Below are 20,522 nucleotides of genomic sequence, written 5' to 3' on the forward strand. Positions count from 1 at the left end.
TGAGGCACAACTTTGTTTTTTTAGAATCTGCCTTGGTATAGACTGTAAAGTGTGTGTGTGTGTGTGCAGGTTGGGGGGGGGGGATTGGGGGAGGCAGAAGGGGAGGGAATGATTAAAAAAAAAAAAAAAAAGTCTGGTTGCCCCAGGTCTGAACAATTCTGCTTTAAAGGACTGATGTAGCCATAGTATATGTAAAGGTGCAGACAAGTTAGTATAACCTTTAATAATTCGACGATTTAAACTAGTGTCTTTAGAGGACCATACCTTGTGCCACAATAACATTTTCTGGGTGCAAGCCATGTCAGTTATAAATGGCATCCCCAGTTCTGAATGACGGACCTGGAGTGAACAACTCTGCGGGACTACAAGTACATTTCTGAAGAAAACATTCTCAGTTACATGAAGGGGGTGGTATCACTATAATCTCAAAAACCTGCCCCTTTCAATGCTGTTACTGCTCTTCCAGTGTTGTAAACAATTAATATTTCAATATCAAGTATCTCACCCAGTTTGTGTGCAAAAATTAGCACTGTTGAAGTTTCTTTTGTGAAACTTAATTTCCTTGCTTTAATGGCATCCCTCCAGGATCCATTTCCCAAGAATAGGACTCCCAGATATGAAAACGATGTTCTAAAACTTTTTTTAGCGTTGTCAACAGTTAGGTCAAAGCATTTCACTGCACCCTCCACACACTTTTTTACAAAAATCTTCACCAGATTGATTTTAGGCCAAATTGCAGCATAAAGATGGAGGAACACGTGAATAGAGGATGGCAGGGATTGGGCTGCTGTCCAGTTTGTGGCAGGTCCCTGCAGCATTGCGTCAACTCATCTCCCAAGCTGTTAATATACAGGGTGAATAGAGAGGGTGCAAGGACACACATTTGTCTGATGCTCGCTCTATTCTAAAGGACAGAATACATTCACGCCTAAGCCCATACATTATACTCGCCCTGCTCCCAAAGTACAGTTCCCTTAGGAACTCTGTTATGGACAAGTCTATCATGGATGACGCAGTGAAATGCAGTAGAAAAGCCGACAAAAGCCAACAACATGTGGCCATTCTTGGTCAGAGTGTACTTTCCAATTAGCAGGTTGAGGTTTAAGCTTTATTCAATCGTCCCTAAGCCACTTCAGAAGCCATATTGGATGTCAGATAATATTTTGTTACTTTTCGCCCACTCTTCCAGCCTGGTCAGAGTGATTCTCCCTGCTACTTTTACCAGAGAGTCTAGCAAAGAAATAAGCAGGTAGCAAGCTGGATCGGAGCGATCACCCTTTTCATAGATGGGCACTATTAGGGATTCTGACCAAGTAAGTAGTTAAGAAAACCTGCACTGCAGTACGTCCTTAAGACCAATACTAACAAAGGTCCCCACATGGTTAGATTGGCTTTGAAAGGGTCAACTGGGATGCCATCAGGGCCTGGAGCCTTCCCATTCTTACTTGCCATGAGAGCCATAGTTACCTCATCTAAGTAAAATTAAGTTCTGAGAATCTCTGTGTCGGGTCCATAGAGACAGCTAGCCTGATGTCGTCCTGACTTGCTAGAGAAGAGCTGGGATTGCCATAGATTTTGGTGACGTGGGCGATCTACTCTGATTCAGTAATGGCCGCTTACAGCCTCTGAGATCTATTGTCTGTTTAAAAAAAAAAAAAGGGCCATTTATTACACGCCAAAAGGTTAGACTGTCTTTACTTAAGCTAGCTGCCATTAAAGCCTCCCAGGTTTCAGTCTTCGTCTGTTTTTTCCTGACCTTTAAGGTCAATTTATATTCTCACCTGTACCTCCATACTGCACCTAGGAGATTTCTGTAAAGCCATTTTAAGTTTCTTATGTGCCCTAGAACACTGAGAATCAAACCAACCGCACTTAAAGTTGCTTCCCTGAGAATAATGGCCCATCACGCCTCACTTAATCCCCCTGGGTATGTTAGGAAAAGCTTTCAGCATGTCCTTATGATCATTGACCTCATCCAGACAAGTCACAGTTTCCTCCTTGTGCTCATAAACCAGTTTTCCAGTAAAGGTAATCACATTTATCTTTCATCACTAGAGGGAAATACCATTACGTGATGCTATTTCGATATTCTCCACACTTTATCATTATCCTGCCTTGTCAGATTTATCTAAGTACTACAATTCAGACTACTACTTTGTGGAAAGTGGCCACTTAAAGAGACAGAGTTCATAGTAAAATTAGTAAGGAAAGGCTATAATCTTGATGTAGTTAGAATATAGTTGATGACACTGTTGTCACCCCTTCTGTTAAACATTCAATTGAATTAATCTGGTGGGCTGCGTACTTCATTAGCAAGTGCAAGATTATATTGAAATAAAAGCTTATTCAACTTGTCACCATACCCGTTGTGCTTGAAATGTGTTTGGTCCTCAGCATTAGTAATACCACCCTCTCTTTGGGGGACAATGGGCATAAATATATATTGAAATCCCCTCCCCGTAATATACTATATTCTTTTCTAAGCCTAAAACATATAGAGGCAAGATCATTATCCAGCTAGCCAAGAATACTCAATATCTCACTCAGGGTTGCATTATTGAAGAAATTTATCACACCAAATTGAATTTAGGAGAGTGATGTGATACAAAGACAGATAAAAGTAGCCGAGAGGTGGGGCATAGCTGTGATGTGGAGAAGCGGGTTAATCACTGTTCTTTGCAGAATAGTGTTAATTATCCTAGGTGCTCAAAAGCTTAAAACTTGAGTCTCCTGGTAGTGTTTTACTCCACTTGCCAGCCCACCTCACTCTTCTAACCGTCTTGATGTCATCAAAAAGTGTTCCCTTCAAGCCAATTTTATTTACGACCCATATTAATGATTTATTTCTTAGAGATTCCCAAGATTACTACAGCTGTGGGAGGCAAATCGGGGGGTTTAGGTCTGGTAATGGGAGGGCAGGGATGGCCAGTATCACAACGTAAAGGATTGCTTCAGGGAGCAGCTCAAGAAAAACCCTCTTGCCAAGTAGTTGACGCTCAGCCTGGTCATTACTAGGTCATGACAAGCTAGGAACCATGGTAATGAAATTGTGTTACTGGGGCAGTGCCAGACCCACCAACACGGATTACTATTAGTTCTTGAGTGGTACTAATATACTTGGGTGGAGGGGCTACCTGCACCATAGGGTTCATTCCCTGCACATGTTGAGCCATCTCTGGTTTAATGGATAGTTTCAGCAAATCAAAACATTCAGTAGTTAAGCATTCCACCTGCAATTATCTAGTGCTTAAGGCGTCCACGGAGGTTTTGCCAGAGGCTTCTTAAGCCTGAATAGAAGAAAATAAGGATTTAAAACCCTCTTGCTGCACCCCAGCACATTCAAATCTCATTATAGGACCATCAGGATATTGAGGATTTGCTGCCATCGGTATTGAAACTCCCAAGGGGATACCTTTGATTTTAAACCCGATACCTGGTGTCTTCGGGCATTTCGGGTAGGGGTAGGGTTAGGATAGCAAATCAGATGATGAGGCCACACTACTGTCTAAAGAATGCGGCACACAGCCATTTAATGACTGACCAACAGAGGATTCAAGAGTCGCCATTACGCATACAGTTAAATGTAGAGGGGGGGGGGAAGCATTGTGTGCAGCAGCCGCTCCAAACACATCAAACTGACGCGTGCCAAATCACGCTTATAATCTCTATGTCAGTAGCCCCCTGTCACCAGTAATATAAGTTAATATCGATGTGCGAGGATTAGGCTTACCAGGTGGCATGTTCTTAGTCACAGTTGGAGGATGCTTCCTTTTACCCATTCTGCTCATTGGGCACAAGGGGTTCTCAGGTGTAAAAACCAAGAAAGTGGGCCCTGCCCAGACTCCTTTGGTTGATGATGGCTCAAGACGGGCCCGCCTTTGGCCCAGGCTTCACCCGGGTATGGCTCTCGCGCAAAATTAGTGATGACTCCTTAAGCGCTGTGGACGGCAGCAGCAGGAGGGGCAGTTTCCAGGCCTCTTCTGGTAGGCAAGTGTTACTGGGACTTGTAGTACCTCTACGCCAGCCCCGCAAACAACAAGCGAGCTACAGTTCCTTTTCCTTGCCGCAGGATGAGTGATGGTGCTTTAAGTGCAGGAGGCTGCAGTGTCCAGGCCCTACCTAGCAGACAATTGTTACTGGGACTTTGATCCCATCTATGCCAGCCCCGCAACCAAAAAGGCAGCAGCAGTCCCTTTGCTAGTCAAAGTAGCTTTATTGTATTAGCAGATATGCCGTAATAGTTTAAAAAAAAAAAAAAAAAAACCTGTTCCATAAAATCCAAATATATAAAGCAGCTAAAAACATTTTAAAACATTAATCATAACACATGTAAACACCACATCCTTGCAGTGCCCATTCTACTATAATAGAAGAGAAAAATTGCAGTAGCAAAGCCTGCGTGTTGGAAGATAGTGAGCTGCAAGCTAAAACCAAAGTGATATCATTCCTATGACAGTGCTCTTATTACATTATGACAATGATAAAATAACTGTTGCAGAGTAGCAATTTGAGAGCAACTGTTGATAAAAACAGTCATCTTGCAGTCCCAGTCGATGTAAATGCTAAAGATAAAGTACAAGTGCACATTAAAAGCAGCAGTCCGTAGAAAGGGGAGGAGGTAAGAACAAGTCTTGCATCTAAAAGGGTAGTAAACTGCTAGCTAGATGACCATCCAAAGCCAATCCTAAATCTAAATGCTTATCGCATTATTAAAGAGCATTAAAGAAGGACAACCCCCAACTGTTTGACAACAAGGGTCCGATGTTTGACGGCCTGTACACAATGATGAGTGCAACCTGGCATGTAAAAATGAATGTTAGGCTTCTAGGAGACAGAATATCCACACAGTGTAATTCTGTAATCAACGTCTGGTTGGATTTGTTTTTTTTGGTAATTGAGAAGACCTCAGATTCATGGTACACGCTCAAGCTGGCTAACCCGCAAACAGGTGGCAAGTTAAATTGAGTAAGCTCATCTGTTTCTTTTATATCGATCATATAGGTGAGATCGATTGCATCCTAAATTGCGGGGTTTGATGATCGCGCAACGTTTGCTTTATAACCAGATCTTGTATCCTTCCATGCAGCATATATATAGGATGCTACGGCTTGATACATTTTCTTTAGATTTGTTTTGTAACTAAAAGTTAAAGCAACCTTATAACTCCTCAAATTATATTTTAAGAACAGAGGGTGGATGAAAAGCCTTTGAACACTCGATGTGGCACATAGAAGCATAAAATGCATTATTGTTTCACGGCCACCGACGGAGCCGCTTCACATTTCACATGTTGGTCCGTAGGTCTTGAACCATAACTTGGTGAAGAACCAAACCTGTAGAATTCATAAACTTAACCTAAGATATTGAACCATATTCTTAGGGGAGACTATTAGGTCAAGAAATGGCACCCACAAAGGTTCCGGCTTCCCTGCCGACGAGGGTATCATAATGGTACTTTTCTTGGCCTCAAGTGTTTTACTCTTGTGATCTTTATTGATACCAGGATCTCGTTGAGCATGACTGCTGTTAGCTTAGAACTTGTTGCAGCCTGTAAGGTGTCTATAATTTTAGGGGTGGTCTCAAGCTTAGCAAGGCATTGGAAGACCTTCATTGTCTGCTGTTTAACAGCCTTTTGTTTGCCCATCTTAGCACTTGACCAGAGCTTGCATTACAAGCAGCGTTGTAGTAAAGCGCCCAGTGGCCACACCTCCTCTCTCAACCAGTGGTGGGCAACCCAGTGGCATATATTTCCATTCGCCTATCCGTACCCTCTGTGCCCTCCACCAACACCTCACACTTACCTATGGGGGTGGAGGGGAGTGGGTAGGGAGGTTCTTTGTCACTTTCCCCTCTAGGTGGGATCTTATCTCAGTTGCTGGATGATGTGGAATGGACTGGTGTCCTCCTCTGTGGCTCTCTTCAGCACCAAGAAGGGAGAGGGGAGGTAGAAATGCATATGGTGCCCTAATGTATTCACAGCTAGGTGGCGACACTAATAACCAGGTCTGTGACCCACCACAGTCAGTTTTTGGGGGTGGGTTTGAGGAGATCAGCTCGGATTCAGAACTGACTGTCCCAACACCATATGAACTTGGCGCTCGCCCTTCTGCAGCAGACAGGTCAGTTGTTGCTCGCACATCACTCCTGCCAATTAGTCTACCTTCTGCGCTATCTTTGGGCACAGTTTGCTTCACAGTCTCACTTCTCTGCTCCAGCATGGACAGCTAATGCTCTGGCGGATGGGCACCTCAAGGAGCACGTCCTTCTTCTTTGAGCACTTGGCCATGCCCCCTAATATGTATTATTTAGTTATAATATGTGGTGCCATGGCTTTCTTGGGGTCCTGATCTGATCTCTAGAATGATTGAAGCACTGATAGCATTGGTATTCCTGTGAGGCGCATAATTGGAACGGATGCTAACATATATTCATGTTCATGTATAAATGAGACAAGAATGTTATAGTCCTCAGCCGTCTATTCTATGTGTTTGCTATAGTTAAAGCTCTGGGAAATAGGTTCAACACCACCACACCCCTTCAAAATGGCCCAATTGGTGATAAATGTTCGCCCAATGTGAATAGGGAACATGCACAGTGAAGAGGGATTTCTGGGGTTCAGAGGGTTTTCAGATAAAAAATAGTGTAAGGCATGTGCAATTTCTTACATATGTAACAGTGTCAGCAAGGTTCAGCATCGTATAGCCGTACTGCCTAGAAAACCTGAGCTAATCTCGCACAGTTTAGGGAAGAATGCAAACTAATTGCAGAATTGTACAAAAATTGTATTCTGACTGGCAGGTATTCTATGAATGAATGGATGGCCAAATGGGAAACAGACCTGTAATTGAATGTAGGGTCCCCATTAGGAACAGGAATCTTAAGAACATGCAGAAATGTTACTGGGGATGAAATGGTCATATTTGGGGCATGCATAACATTCCAGTTGTTATTCATAATTAATCCTTAGGTTGACAAACACTGTCTCAGTTGTAGAATGGAAATAAATTCCCTCTTAGATATATGTTAGCTCAGCATAATAAGTTGCGTCTGGAATGAAGTGACAAGTAGCAATTCAAATATGTCAAATTAGTAATTGGCCCCATCAATAAAACTGTCTCTTAGATATAGCTGCAGTAAAGAAAGTCTCCTCTTGCCACCAAGATTGCATCACTGAGCCTGCGGCGAGCTAAAACGTGCATTCTATAATCTAGAAATTAAGTACCGAACACACGTAACGGCAGTGGACTCAAAGTGAAGACGTGGGCAATGGCAGAATACGATCCCAAGCAGAGTCATAGTGGACAGAACTGGACATGTGAGCTTGACATTTGAGTGGTGGTTTACTGCTTCTTGGGTTACCCATCAGACTGAACCCCACAATAGATAAACGATTGGAATTCACCGACATGGACTATGTCCATTAATGATGGAGACATGAACTGTGTGTTGTTATGCATCCAAGTAATGTTGTGCGATTCCATGGTGTTAAATGGATTACCATTGGATGGATTTTTTTGTTTGTTTTAAATATGTGAAAAGCACTAAGGAGTTCTGAAAATAATTAAATATCATCTTTGAACACACCAGGTGACAGCAGCTGGCCAAGGTTCTGGTTTAGTGCCATTTAAGTATTCTGTTTAGGCAACTTCCAAGGGAATGAATAAGACAGTTTGAGTCAGATGACAATGTACATTAGTGGCACATGACTCTGAAAATTATATTGGGGAAACACTGTTCAGCTCCAAAAATACACATGATTGTGTCCGACTGAAGATGCTCGGGCAGCAGTGTTAAGGTAATCTAAAGGATGTTGCTATACATATATTCTGCAGTGATATTCTCCTGCAAAGAAACGTAACATCCATTGTCTTGAGGACTAAACCGCAAGGCCATTATTTAGCTTCTTAAGCCTTCACTTCTCAAATTTCTCAGAACTGGCTAGTTTTCTTACATTTGACATGAATCATTTGGGCTAAAAGGCACACAAACCAAAGTCATTTTACAGCCTGATTGTTTTGGTAATATCGTCAGTATCTATTGGATATTGGCCTCTGGGTAGTAACCAGTTTTCCGCATGTCTCAAAAATGTTTTGCAGTATGCTAGTGAACTAAGTCCCCACTGAAAAAAGAGGGTTCATGCTGCACGAAGCAGATGTCATTCATTGAGGTGTCTCTCATTCACGTGTGCCCTTATGCATCTGAAGGTGATTCAGGAACGGGACCAGGAAGTTACGCTGAACATGAGGAGAGGTCATGGCCCAAGCATAGGTCATGCTCCTGCTCCAAGTAATGGGCCTGGTTGCAGTCCTGGTCACGAGGCCACTGCTGCAAAACTGCTGCAAAAATGTCACTTCCTGGTCAAAGTCTGCCTGTTAGTCCAAGTTGATGTCAAAACACGAGCTCAATAAAACCAAATGCGACTGGATCCCATCCCACAACTTGAAGTCTAGCTATGGCGTCAAGATAAAGAACCCACTCCTCCTATGTCCTCTGAATTCAATGCAATCCTGCAAGTGGTCCCATAATGACCTGCATTCCCCCATCTATTGGCCACCCTGCAGCAACTAGGACCCTTGAAAGAAACCATGCAGCAATTCTTTGCTATGATTCTGCCCTCCTCTGGCAAGCCGTGGGCCTCACGAATCTGCAGGTATCTCCAGTCAGACTTCCACTGGCATGTCTTCCCCAATGGCATAGGCCTCTTAGGCGCCCGCTACTGGGCCTTTGGCACTCTGGCACCGACCTTTACCCTTATTATGAGGTCAGTGCTAGCTCCCTCCGTTCCAGTGCGAATTGATGATCATTCTTGATACCGATATCCAAACCTAAACCAGGCCTGTGAGGCGCTACTAAAATATGAAAATGCAACCAGTGGTGATATAGCCACATTCCAATTCAGTACCTCTGTTCCGAGCAGCCTTCTATGCAACATCTCTGTCCCACAAGAATGTTCTTATCATGGAAAGAACTCTGTTCAGTTTGCCCCAAGTGCCACTCGAAGTACCAGAGGACAGATCTCCATCTACCCTGTAACCTCCGTCTGTCTCCTGACCATCAAGTGAACTCCTGCGCAGCCTTTCTTGCATTCGCTAATAACAAGGCAGTTAGGAACCTTCAGGCCCTTTGTATAGCCCCGGCCTCCAGAGCACATCAACAGTAGGAGGAGACACCTGTCCTTTTCGGGGATTAAAACACTGCTGGGGACCAGCGGCAGGAGACCAACGATGGCAGGGTAGAGGAGTTCCCCTCAGCTGAAAGTTCCATGTCTGACATGGAGGACAATGAGCCAGCGCAACAGTCCAAAGGACCCCTAAATTCCTACCAAAGGCGGGCTCCAGTTCACACCTCAATCGAACCATTGAGCTCCCATTGTTCTTTCCACATCCAGAATCAGTAGCAGAATGAGCTCTCCACACATTAGATGTCTGAAGAGAGATCATGTGATGATTAACAAAAGGAAGCACTTCCACAAGACACAGCAACTTTTTGTTACTTTCTTCAGGCTGCACAAAGGGGTGTGCACTTTCTAAAGCAGTTATTGCACACTGGCTGATCAAATGAATACAGACCTGTTATGCCAAAGCCAAAGACCCTTTGCCCGTCCTGCCCGAAGCCCTACTTAAACCACAAAAAAGGGGCTTTGATGGCTTTCTTGGTAAAATTCCTATACATTACATTTTCAAAGCAGCTACCAGGTCTACCCTTCGCATGTTCACGAAACATTAAAGAGTGGATGCTTTAGCACGCCAACAAGCCAGCGTAGGTCAGGCTATCCTTCGCACACTTGCCCAAGTGTTTCTAACATCCTCAGACTAGCCACCTTTTCTGTGGGGCTGTTTTACTGTCCATTCCTCATCATGTGTATCAACAGCTGCACATGCCACAAATGGAAAATGTTACTATAAGTATCTGGTATTCGCATGTAATGCTGTAGATCCACATGCCCTCACCCCCCCCCCCTTTCCCTGGATGCCTTTCTGTGTTGCAGACATTGCTCTTAAACTTTCATCCATAATCTTTCCTATGCATGGTCATCTTTCTGTAACTCTATGCCCCCGCTACGTCCTCACCCTCATGGAGCCAATGCCCAGGCAAACTATCAGCAGTAGGTGGAGTCCCAATACCTTGTGTCTTGAAAATACTTTTTTAAGGAAAAAAACAACTTGCACAAGTCGAGTCCAACACTAGATGGCAGAAGATTGCACATCATGTGAATCTACAGCACTACATGCGATGAACAGCTGCTTACAGGTAGCATTTTCTTTTCTGTTTGGTCACCCCAGGTTTTTTGCCTATTGTATGACCCTATTTTTGCTTGTTTTAGAACGCTGTACACTTTACACTTGCTAGCCAGGAGTAAAGTGCCTTTGCTCCCCCTTTAAGCATGGTTACATTGGCTTATTCCTGATTGTCATGCTTAACCTTCCTATAAGTATCTTGTATATGGTGTAGGAAGTGGACCTAGGTTTTGGAAGTTACATACCATTGCTTAAATACCATCTATTGTGCCATCCACTAAAGCAGCAGTGTAAACATGGCTACACAGCTTATCTCGTGTACTGCAATGTGAAACCGGAAGTGAGACCTGTCAAAACACTTTTTGACAGGTAAAGCTCTCCATAAGTAAGTCACACCTAAATAGCCACCAAAGCAGGGTAATTGCTATTTAATTTGGGAAGGTAGAAAATGAATATTCACATGTCCCTACAGTGACCATTCCCAAAAAGCTGTTTTGACTGTGGCAGGCCTCTCTGTCCAATGGAGAAAACTAAAGTACAGATCAAAATACCAATACTGCTAATTCGTAAATGGGACCAGCTACACGTATAATTAAACCACATTTTTTAATTGTTAGTAAAATTTCAATTTGATGGGGATGTTGGATATTTAATAAATATTAAGGAAATGTAACTTTAAGGAGGGTACCCATTACCTTCCTAAGCTTTCAGAAGGATAATTAGCATTAGCCTCTGCCAACTCACTGTTAATGCTCAACCTTAAATGAAGTGTGAACAAGGTGTGAAATTCCTCTTAGGAGCTAAACAATCAATTGGCCTAAATGGGAAAGGATGACTCCTCTGAGCTCTGCAAAATCTTGCGGTTGGGGCTTTGGGCATCCTTTTTGAAAGGACAGTGTCAATTACTGCCAGACAAGTCTGTTTGATCCACATGTAACACTTTGACGCACTTGAAAGGGAGAGAACAGGATGCCAGGAGAAGCCTTGTCTATCCTCTGGGTGTTGTAGGGCCCTCCTTTTGTCCTACCGGACTTCTGTCTCAAAGGTTTTGTGGGTACAGGGCTGGCTTCAAGCTGGATATTAGTATTAGATGTGGGAGGGCACTAATAATGATCATAGTGCACTCCACTACACATGCACATCCATCAGAGCCCAAGTTTATTGTGGCTGAAGAATTTTGCCATCTTGAAAATTCCCTGACACATGACATTTTGGGCCTTTTTGCAGTAAAGCAAACAGGAACTTCTGAAAATGTGGGTAGGGTTTCCTCTGCACGTTTTTACCTTATTGTTTAAGGGATGCCCCAGGGCTGCCCCCCCCCCACCCACTAGTCCCTACCAGGCATAAATGTGGCCCTTTCAGGACCTGTGGAAGAATAGAAGAGGACTGGACCTGCTCTGTGTGACCTGAGAGGAGCCCTGAAGGGCTGGGCCTGCCCCTCCTGTACGAGGACAAGGGAGTATACCCCATGGATCCATTGGCTGACCTTCTGTGTGGTTTGAGGGACACAATTGTGAAGACACCTTTTTCCAGTGGCAACTGGAAGCGGACTGTACTTTGCAGTTGTCCTCTGCCCAATACACTGGGTTTTTTCTAAGATATGCCTTTTGTTTGTGAACCAAGAAAAAGTTTACAGCAAAAAATACCCAACTGTCAGTTGCACAGTGTCTAATTGAATCTCAGATTCAAAGGTCTGAAAGCCTACAGCACCTCCGAAAAAATGACACAGTCCCTTTCTGCGTTGGGACTTGGGGCTTCCATACTTTTTCAGCCTGAAATCTCAAAAGCTCGAGCATCAGTGGGACTAAACTGCTACGAGTTTCTGACTTTCAGTTCCACAGATGAGGATACAGTTTTAGCCTTGTCCTTCTCAGAGAAAATTTCCTCTTCAGAAAAATTGCAAAGTCCCTTTTTGAATTTGTACTTTGAAACTTTTTCATACTTTTTGCTCTTCATACTTTCACCAGGACCAATCTACTTGGTGTATCTGACCTTGTCTCCATCCTGGTAGGCCTCAAAGTACGTATAGGTCCTAGTCTACTGCGATGCTTGACTACCATTGGCGCTTTGTGTTTTTTGGGTGCTGTTTGCACTTCAATGTTTTAAAATTCGTATGTCTTTCTTTATTTTTCTAATTCAGTTTGGGATTTTTATTTCTTGGTGTTTTGAGTTCATTACTGTTTTGCTACTGCATAAATACACATTGCATTAAGTTAAGCCTGGCAGCTCTATGCCATAACTGCCAGGGGGTTGAGCTCATGTTAATTTAGTGACTCTGTGGGTTCACTCTGACAAACGTTTATTTTTATTCCATTATGTGGGCCGTCACCCACTCAAAATAATAATCTAATTTCGTTAACAAAACTACCTTCACGCTGCAGTTTCCTCCAAGGCACTTGTTGGGACATGCAGTCCAGGTGGAGTGAACAGAAGAGCTCCTGTATGCAGTTCCACTGCTCTTTCTGCATTCTGAGGAAGATCAAGACAGATTGAGCCCAAGTCTTTCTTATCATCCCTGAGTGGGCCATGAGACTGTGATACCCAAAATAGCTGAGAAGTTGCCCTCCGATAAGATTTCGCCTTTGGGAAGACATCCCTGCCTTGGCAAGAGGGCAGTGTCCTGCATCAAAGTCTTCCCAGCCTATATGTCCATTCATGGAGACTGAACACCAGCAGCTAGATGCATTTGACTTGCTGAACGAGGTGGTGGTACATCCTTACTGCCAGACGCTTTTCCACAAAGTGGATGTACTCTAGGCACTGGCTCAGTTTGGTTGTCTGATGTAGTGCCTGAAACATTGACCCATTCCCCGCTAGACTTCCTGATGTTCCTTTGTTTGATTTTTCATTAGTCCAGCAAGGCATGCAAAGCCTTGTAGTGGGCATAGTAAAAGGTTATTTGTCAGTACTGTCGGCCTCCCTGTGTTTGTGACCAATCGTCTTTTTTGAAGTCACCATTGGAATCTGAACTTGATCTTGATATTTCCCATTGCGCACCCTTCAAGCCTATGCACAGCTGTTTTTAAAGCTCTTAAGCCATCTCTATTACAGCTATTACATATGCATTACATCTGAGTGAACTGCACCCTCTTTCAATCCATCTGTTCTGTACCACCTTCTCTCTGTACAAACTGGTACTGAGGACAAGGGCATCCTTCCTATAAAAAATTGTGACTCCTTTTGGTGTTGGCCAGCTGATTACTTTGCCAGTGGGTTTTGCATCACATACCCCTCGAAGGAGGAGGACGAACGGGTGCATCATCGTCTCAATCCTACGAGGGCTGTGAGTTTTTACATTGACCGCATAAAAGACTATTGATTGGCTTATCACTGCCTTGTGGGTTTCTCACAGGCAAAGAAAGGGAAGGCGGTGTACAATAGGCCCTATCAAGGTGGATAGCCCTCTGTATTAATATCTGCTATACACTGGCCAGCAGCAGCCCCTTGAAGTCCATATGTCCCAAGGCTGCTATGACAGCTTTGGCAAGAGGGGTACCTGAAGTAGACGTCTGTCAAGCTGCAACATGAGCATTCAGGAAACCAGTCCAGTGGGAATGTCACTTCACCTGCTCGATTCAACAGGTATTTTTGTTCTGAGTCCACTCTCTAGGAACACCACTTTTGGGAGGTACTGCTATGGGCTCTATTCTAAAGGTAAGACATCTACTGTTAGATGTATCCATCAGAGGAAAAAGCTACTTACCTTTAGTAACGCTCTTTCTGGTGGATATTGCAGCTAACTGCAGATTCCTCACTGCCCTCCCACCTCCTTGTTCTGTGTGGCAATCTCTTTACTATCCAAGAATGCCCCAAGTTAGGAATCAGCAGACTGCCTCAGCCAATTTGTTCCAAGTTCTGCATCTGAAGATGATGAAGGAGAAGGATGCAAGAAATATGTCCATGTACTGGGTGGTGCTTATATGCGGCTCAGATTCATCACTTCAAGAGTATTAGTTGAAGAATTCTATGTATCAAGTCTGGCTTCTGGGTATATTCTAAATGTGAGGAATCTGCAGTTAGAGTATCAACTGGAAAGAGCGTTATAGAAAACAGTACCTTGTTATTTTGGAATGACTGTGACTGAGTCAGTTAGCCATTGGAAGTATCCCCGAACCAAACCTCATGCTATCTTTCAAGGGGATGGGGAGGGTTATACAAATAAAAACACGTGATACAAGTTGTTATGAAAATGTTGAAATGTTGCCATCAGAAACCAGATTCTTATTAAACATTGACACGGATACAAGCTTGCATGAAATACTACGTGAAAGAAGTTTCTATTGCTTGTGTGACCAAATTGTACCCCTGAGTCTTCCGCTGGAGTGCTCATATGAGAACCTTTGCATCACATTAAAATCTCATCTGTTCTCTGTATTTAGTTTTTCTTCTTATATCTATTGTTTGTGGCAATGGGTGACTCAGAGCCAAGAGACTTAAAAGCTGAAAAAGTGATATGTAAAAATCGCCATGATACTTCCTTGTCCAAAAGGAAAGAATCATCATAGAGAATAAATATTAGACTTTCAGCCATCGAATAAGTGCATTGGGGGGATTTGGTGTATTTATCCTGCTGCAGTACATCATATGGTTTTTTGATAAATATAGATTTAAAAGACTTGTAGTCACTTTCTTATGTAAAGAGAGATAGTTGATTAGGGTGTTTATGATTTAGCATAAATACATAAACACATAGTTTGTAAAATGTCTTGCTAGCTATGGTAAGTGAATGGAAGGCAATTCTGGAAACACATTCAGGGATCATTGGGCACAGCAGTAAGATTACACAGTCAACTAACCTTCACAGTGAATATGAAGCCCTTTCTTAACCCAGTTTAGGACATCGTGTTCCTGGCAGTATGTATGAACACTTAAAGAGCGTTGGCTTGCTATTTGGACTAAAGGTTGCACTCAGTCGAGAGTAAGATAACCAGTTATAGATCTCACCTGCTTTGTTGACATTAAGGTATTGTTGTGCTTTTTCATTGCATGCTTTTATTGGAACAGCAAATTGCTGCATCAGTGTAATGCATGATGGGATTTGTTTTCATCATACTGCAACTTTGAAATACCTGATGTTTTATTTTTAGCTTGTTTGCACTAATCTTGATGAACTGAGGCAGCTGATCACTAAAATAGACGTTGAACTTAAAGAATTTGGAAACAATAGAAAAAAATCGGTAATGTATTCTCAAGTTTATTACATTTTCCGACCGTTAGTTGCTCTTTAGCTTGCCTGTAAAAACCCTAGGTAATTTGTCTGTCGAAATAAAAACATATTGACTTGAAGAACAGTACCTTATGTTGTGCAGTGTTATGTAGATTTAAATTGTCTGTTATGTATTTAGGCTTGAAAGATTTATCTCCTTGCCTCCAAAACTTGTATAGTGTGTAATTCGAGAGTTCAACCCAGCTTTGTTGCAGAAAACCTTTTTAAAAAAAGAAAACGCTCCATTTGCGTGACAAACTTAATTTTTGTAGCGAGGGCATTAGTGTATGCATTTGTATTTAGAAACAATATATCAGTGGGGTTGAGATCTGGACTTTGACTTGGCCATTTCTAAATTCACTCTTTTCTTTGTCAAGTTACAGATTTACTGTTGGGTTTTGTTTATTGCCCTGTTGCATGGGCCATTTGTGTATGAACCTTAGCCGTTTAACAGATGATCTCACGTTTTCCTCTTGAGAGTGCTGATATACAGAGGAATTGAATGGTGACTCGGTGATTGTTAGGCATTCAGGTGCTATGGCTGCAAAGCAGGCCCAAATCATCACCTGTCTGATTGATGGTTGGGGTTCTTGTGATGTTACACAGTGTTTGAGTTTCACCTGACACTTTGTTTTGATTTCATCTTGCATTTCCCTGATGGCGTAACATTTGTATTGTTCATCTTACCAGATGAAATGCCACCAATTCTAATCAAACCTTATTTAAATTTACCATGCTTATACTCTGTTTCTTAAAAAGAGGTTATTGCTTTAAACTAAGAGGTCACTTACAAGTGAAATATTGACATAACAAGCGTGCTGTTGCAACCAGTTCTTGCTAAAGGTTTGTAATACCCTGGTGTCGAAACATATGCAGTATTAATCTCACAACCTGAAATGCCCCAGTTCAAAAAGAAGTTTTCAATATGCAATCTTCAGTGTGATAGAGACGGAAAGCTGCAGATTCCTTACCTTTAAATTCTCCCCAGGTGTCAGACTGGTTCAAGAAGCTTTTCGTGAGCAGTACTCCAGCGCACCGGTAGGTGGCGTCAATGGGCTCTGCATCCGTTGTCAGCATCATGCACACCAGAAATTACGTTGTGGCTCTTATATGGGCACCACCGAGGCATGCCAACATCAGTTCTTTTCATTCTGCCCCAGACCTCACGCAGACCCAGAGAAGATACCGCTCTATATTTTTTTACTGGCCTTTTTTTAGTTTTGTCAGATATTTTTGGGATTACTCTTTGTTTGTCAAGGATGTTGTCACTTAACAACGGATCATCGTCATTCTAGAACCTGCAGCTGGGCCAATTTCACGCCTCCTCAAGTTTCCAGCCGCCGGAAAGACCGCTACCCAGCTAAAAGAATTTAATGCACCTCATTTTCAGGCAGTCTGACCTTGGTGGCGCAGCTGCGGGGTCGGAGGGGGCCCCAGCGGGCCGGTTGTACAACCTCCATCTTCTCCAACGCCGATCCCGTTGTCATCTCTCCTGGCGGCACCATCCTCATTGACATCCCAACTCCAACATGGAGCCAGATGGGATTCGTCCTAAGCAGACTCTGGCGCTGACAGGAGCCTTGCTTACTAGGTTGGATCCTGAGCCCTTTTCTCTTGGGGTAGGCCTCAGGAAGGACTGAGATGAGTCGCTGGACCCTTTAGAATGCCAGCTTTATGGAAAAGAGATGGACTGACGTAAGGGTCTAGATGAAGCCAGTGGACTGAACACTTATGCAGATACTGGTATGCTTTCTCACCCTACCGTGGCTACGGAGGAGGGAGCTTCCTATGCTAGGGCTGTGTGGAGGGCAGCTGAGGTCCTAGACCTTCAGCTACCCTTGGTGGCAGTCAAGACTGACATCTTGACAGAGGTGCTACAGCCAGGAGACTCCACATCTCAACCCCTACTCCCACAGGGGCTCCTCTGAATAGGTTGATTGCCCACCGCCCCGCTCCTGGGGACCCAAGTTTCCTTACCCAACACCCTACCCCTGAGATCTTGGTGGTCCAAACCTCCACTTCCCAAGGCGCTTACCCTACCGCTCCACTGAATAGGGAATCCAAGAGGCTTGATTCATTCGCAAAGAAGATGTTTTCTTCTGCCAGCCTGGCATTGTGGTCTGTGAACGCGGCATATCTCTTGGGCCATTATTCGCGCACACTCTAGGATGCAGTTGCACAAGTGCTGCTACAGGTCCCAGAGGAGGCCTGTGCTGTTCTCTCTCAGGCTGTTGCTGATGGGAGAGACACATCAAAGTTCACAATTCGTTGCAGAGTTGACACGACCAACTCATGAGGCAGAGCGGTTTCCACATCTGTGGCCTTCAGGCACCATGCATGGCAGACAACGTATCCCTTTTCGTGTGATGTCCAAGCTTCAGTTGTGGACATGCCCTTCGATGACACCTGTCTCTTCGGAGAAAAGGCAGATTCGGTGCTCGAGTGCTTTAAGGACTTTGGGGTTTCTGCCAGGTCCTTTGCCTTGCAGTAACCCTCAATCTGCCTTTTGTGGCTGTGGAAGGGGCCTCCAATTGTGCCACTTCCCGCCCAGGCACCTTGTGTGCACATGCTGGCCAGCCCCTGTGTGTACGAGGTTGTGATATCCACTGACCTCGTTGATCAGGTGGCCAGCGGTTTGGTCAGTCCTCTGCTCCTACCCCCTCTGCAGCAGCTTCTAAACCCTCCTAGTCTGCCTCTGTATCACCATGGCCACTCAGTTGTCAGCAGAATTTGCCATCACCTGCCCTGCTGGCAGGCCATAACTTTTGGACAGGTGGGTTTTGCAGATCGTCTGATGGGGCTACTGCCCCCCCTTCGGGACTAACCCTCCCTCCATGCCACCTTCTCACGTCCAGATGATGGAGGATCATCTGTCCCTTCTCGGCAAGGAAGTAGTGTCTCTGTTGACCAAGGGAGCCATAGAGAAGGTTCATGTGCCAGAAGTAGGCTGTGGCTGGTATTCCCACTACTTTCTGATCCCAAAAACTACTACGTTCTTCATCCATTTTAGACCTCCGAGGCCTCAATCTTTTCCTCAAGAAGGAGAAGTTCAGAATGCTCATATTGGCTCAGGTCATGTCTACCTTGTGAGACTGGATGGTACATATGTTTCTCAAAGGTCTTACTCGTATTTTCCCTCCCGCTCCGTTCAGTGGGTTGATATTTTGGTTCTGACTATTTTGATGTGTGCTCTCCTTTTGAGCCCCTCCACAATTATTCCCTCAGGCTTCTCACACTGAAAACAGCCTGGGTGGTGCCTATATAAGAACCACTTCTGGCACACACGACTTACGTGGAGCTGATCGATGCCACCTACCTGGCGCGCAGAGGTATTGCTCACAGAAAATCTGCTGGATCCAGTCTGACACCTGGGGAGAATTCAAAGATAAGGAATCTGCAGCTAGGTATAGTCTCTACCAGATAAGGCGAAAGTTTTTCATAAAAACAAAAAAATGCTGCTAAGAAACCACTTATGCATGAAATATAGACCTACTGAGTGTGCATTTACACCCAATCCCTGGTAGAGCTTTGCAATACCTTGGTGGCTCAATACATATGTTCGCTATCTTACAACTGGAGTTGCCACTAGTTCAAACTTCACCTTGTTTAAAACTAAAACACCTTTCTTTTTGAATTAAGAATCAAGACACCTAAGCCGTCTATTTTTTTAAAATGCACAATCACATTTTATTAACTTTATAAAAAGTACTTTTTCTGCAGATTGTATTCTCATAAAATCCAGCAAGGATCTTGCAGTATTTCTTCCTATGGCTTTAGTTTGAGGCTATAAAGCAAGAACACTTGTGAAATCTACGGACCAGTCCACTTTCTCAATCAAATAAAGTCCATATAATCGTGAACACTTGTGAAACTCTCTTAAAATATGGGTATTAAACTATACACATGTTGATGATACCCAACTGTTATTTCATTTAGGTAATAATCCTGATTCGCGGTAGGCCTTTCAGAGATTAAGACCTATCTGGCAGTAGGTGGACACTACTTAAGTTGTCAGAAGTAACTTTTGACTTGATGCTTACTGACCCTCCGAGATGTGTCTGTTAACTTCTCCTTTAAATTTCGTTTAAGTCCTGTTGTAAAAATTGATAGTGAATCCCTAGTGCTGGCCAGATAGCTTTTGTAGTTTCTACCTGCGGTTATTATCTTAACTTCAGAGAAATATTTTGCCATTGTCCTTGGATACAAAATGTTTCGCAGTGTCTGTGCTTATGTTTTTTTTTTTTTTTTTTTTTTAACTTTGCCAGTTCTTTTTATCTTAGTTTGCGCCAATACATACTTCAGAGATGACAAGTGATTCAGAATGCTACAGCACATTTACTCCTAGGAATGTCTTGCGCTTCACATGCCAGTCATTTGTTTTGACTGCACTGACTTCCTATAAACAACTATTTGATTTAAAATCTCTGTATTGTTTCAAATACTTTCACTGATAAATATCTGGCATTTTCAAGAACTGATTCCCAAAATATTGGCTTAAGAGAACTCCTCCTGGTTCATCGAGTGTTTCACAAGCAAAGGATTGATGGTTGTAGATTTGCCATGGGTTTAGCTAAGTTTGGGAATGATATACCTGACTCCCTTTGTCATGAAGAATCCCTTTTTATACTAGGTGTTTCCTTAAGAACTAGCTTGTTTACCAATCTCTGTTTTGTAATTCTTCCTAATCTTTGCCCTGCGTGTCTCTCTGGCATTGTTCATAGCATTTAGTGCCTATAAAAATATAGTGTAATAGTGCTTAACAAATTATTTTAACATTACCTGCCTTAAAGGTTTCTCCAAGGCACCACCAAAGCCATTGGCTTAATTATTTTTCCACATCATCGAGTGTCTAAATGTTTCGGGATTTCAAGCCATGCACTGATTATCAGAGAATTGTTTGTTACTGATCTGCTTTCCTGTAAGTAGTGGTGCAGTGTTTTTGCACAGAAATGTCTGACCTCAATCCAAGACTCTAGAGTTCGGAATCTCCAAAGGTGGTTAGCTGAGCCCAGTTGCCCTGATAATGTATTTTTAATTGAAGGAAGAGGAGGTTGGATATAATAAGATAATTGTTCTGC

General features: G+C 43.3%; 1 protein-coding gene across 2 annotated transcripts in view; it reads left to right on the forward strand.

The window, feature by feature from the left end:
- BRD10 (bromodomain containing 10) overlaps positions 1-20,522 on the forward strand; it is a 258,411-nt gene that overhangs the window by 151,660 nt on the left and 86,229 nt on the right. Inside the window, exon 5 of one of the 2 annotated variants that reach the window (XM_069240183.1) lies at positions 15,326-15,415. The exons of the other annotated variant lie outside the window; for it this stretch is intronic. Coding sequence (XP_069096284.1) covers positions 15,326-15,415 — 90 coding nt within the window. The remainder of the gene's footprint in view (positions 1-15,325; positions 15,416-20,522) is intronic. 2 annotated transcript variants of the gene reach the window in all.

This window comes from Pleurodeles waltl, chromosome 1_2 (genome assembly GCF_031143425.1).
Source record: "Pleurodeles waltl isolate 20211129_DDA chromosome 1_2, aPleWal1.hap1.20221129, whole genome shotgun sequence".
Lineage (NCBI taxonomy): Eukaryota > Metazoa > Chordata > Amphibia > Caudata > Salamandridae > Pleurodeles > Pleurodeles waltl.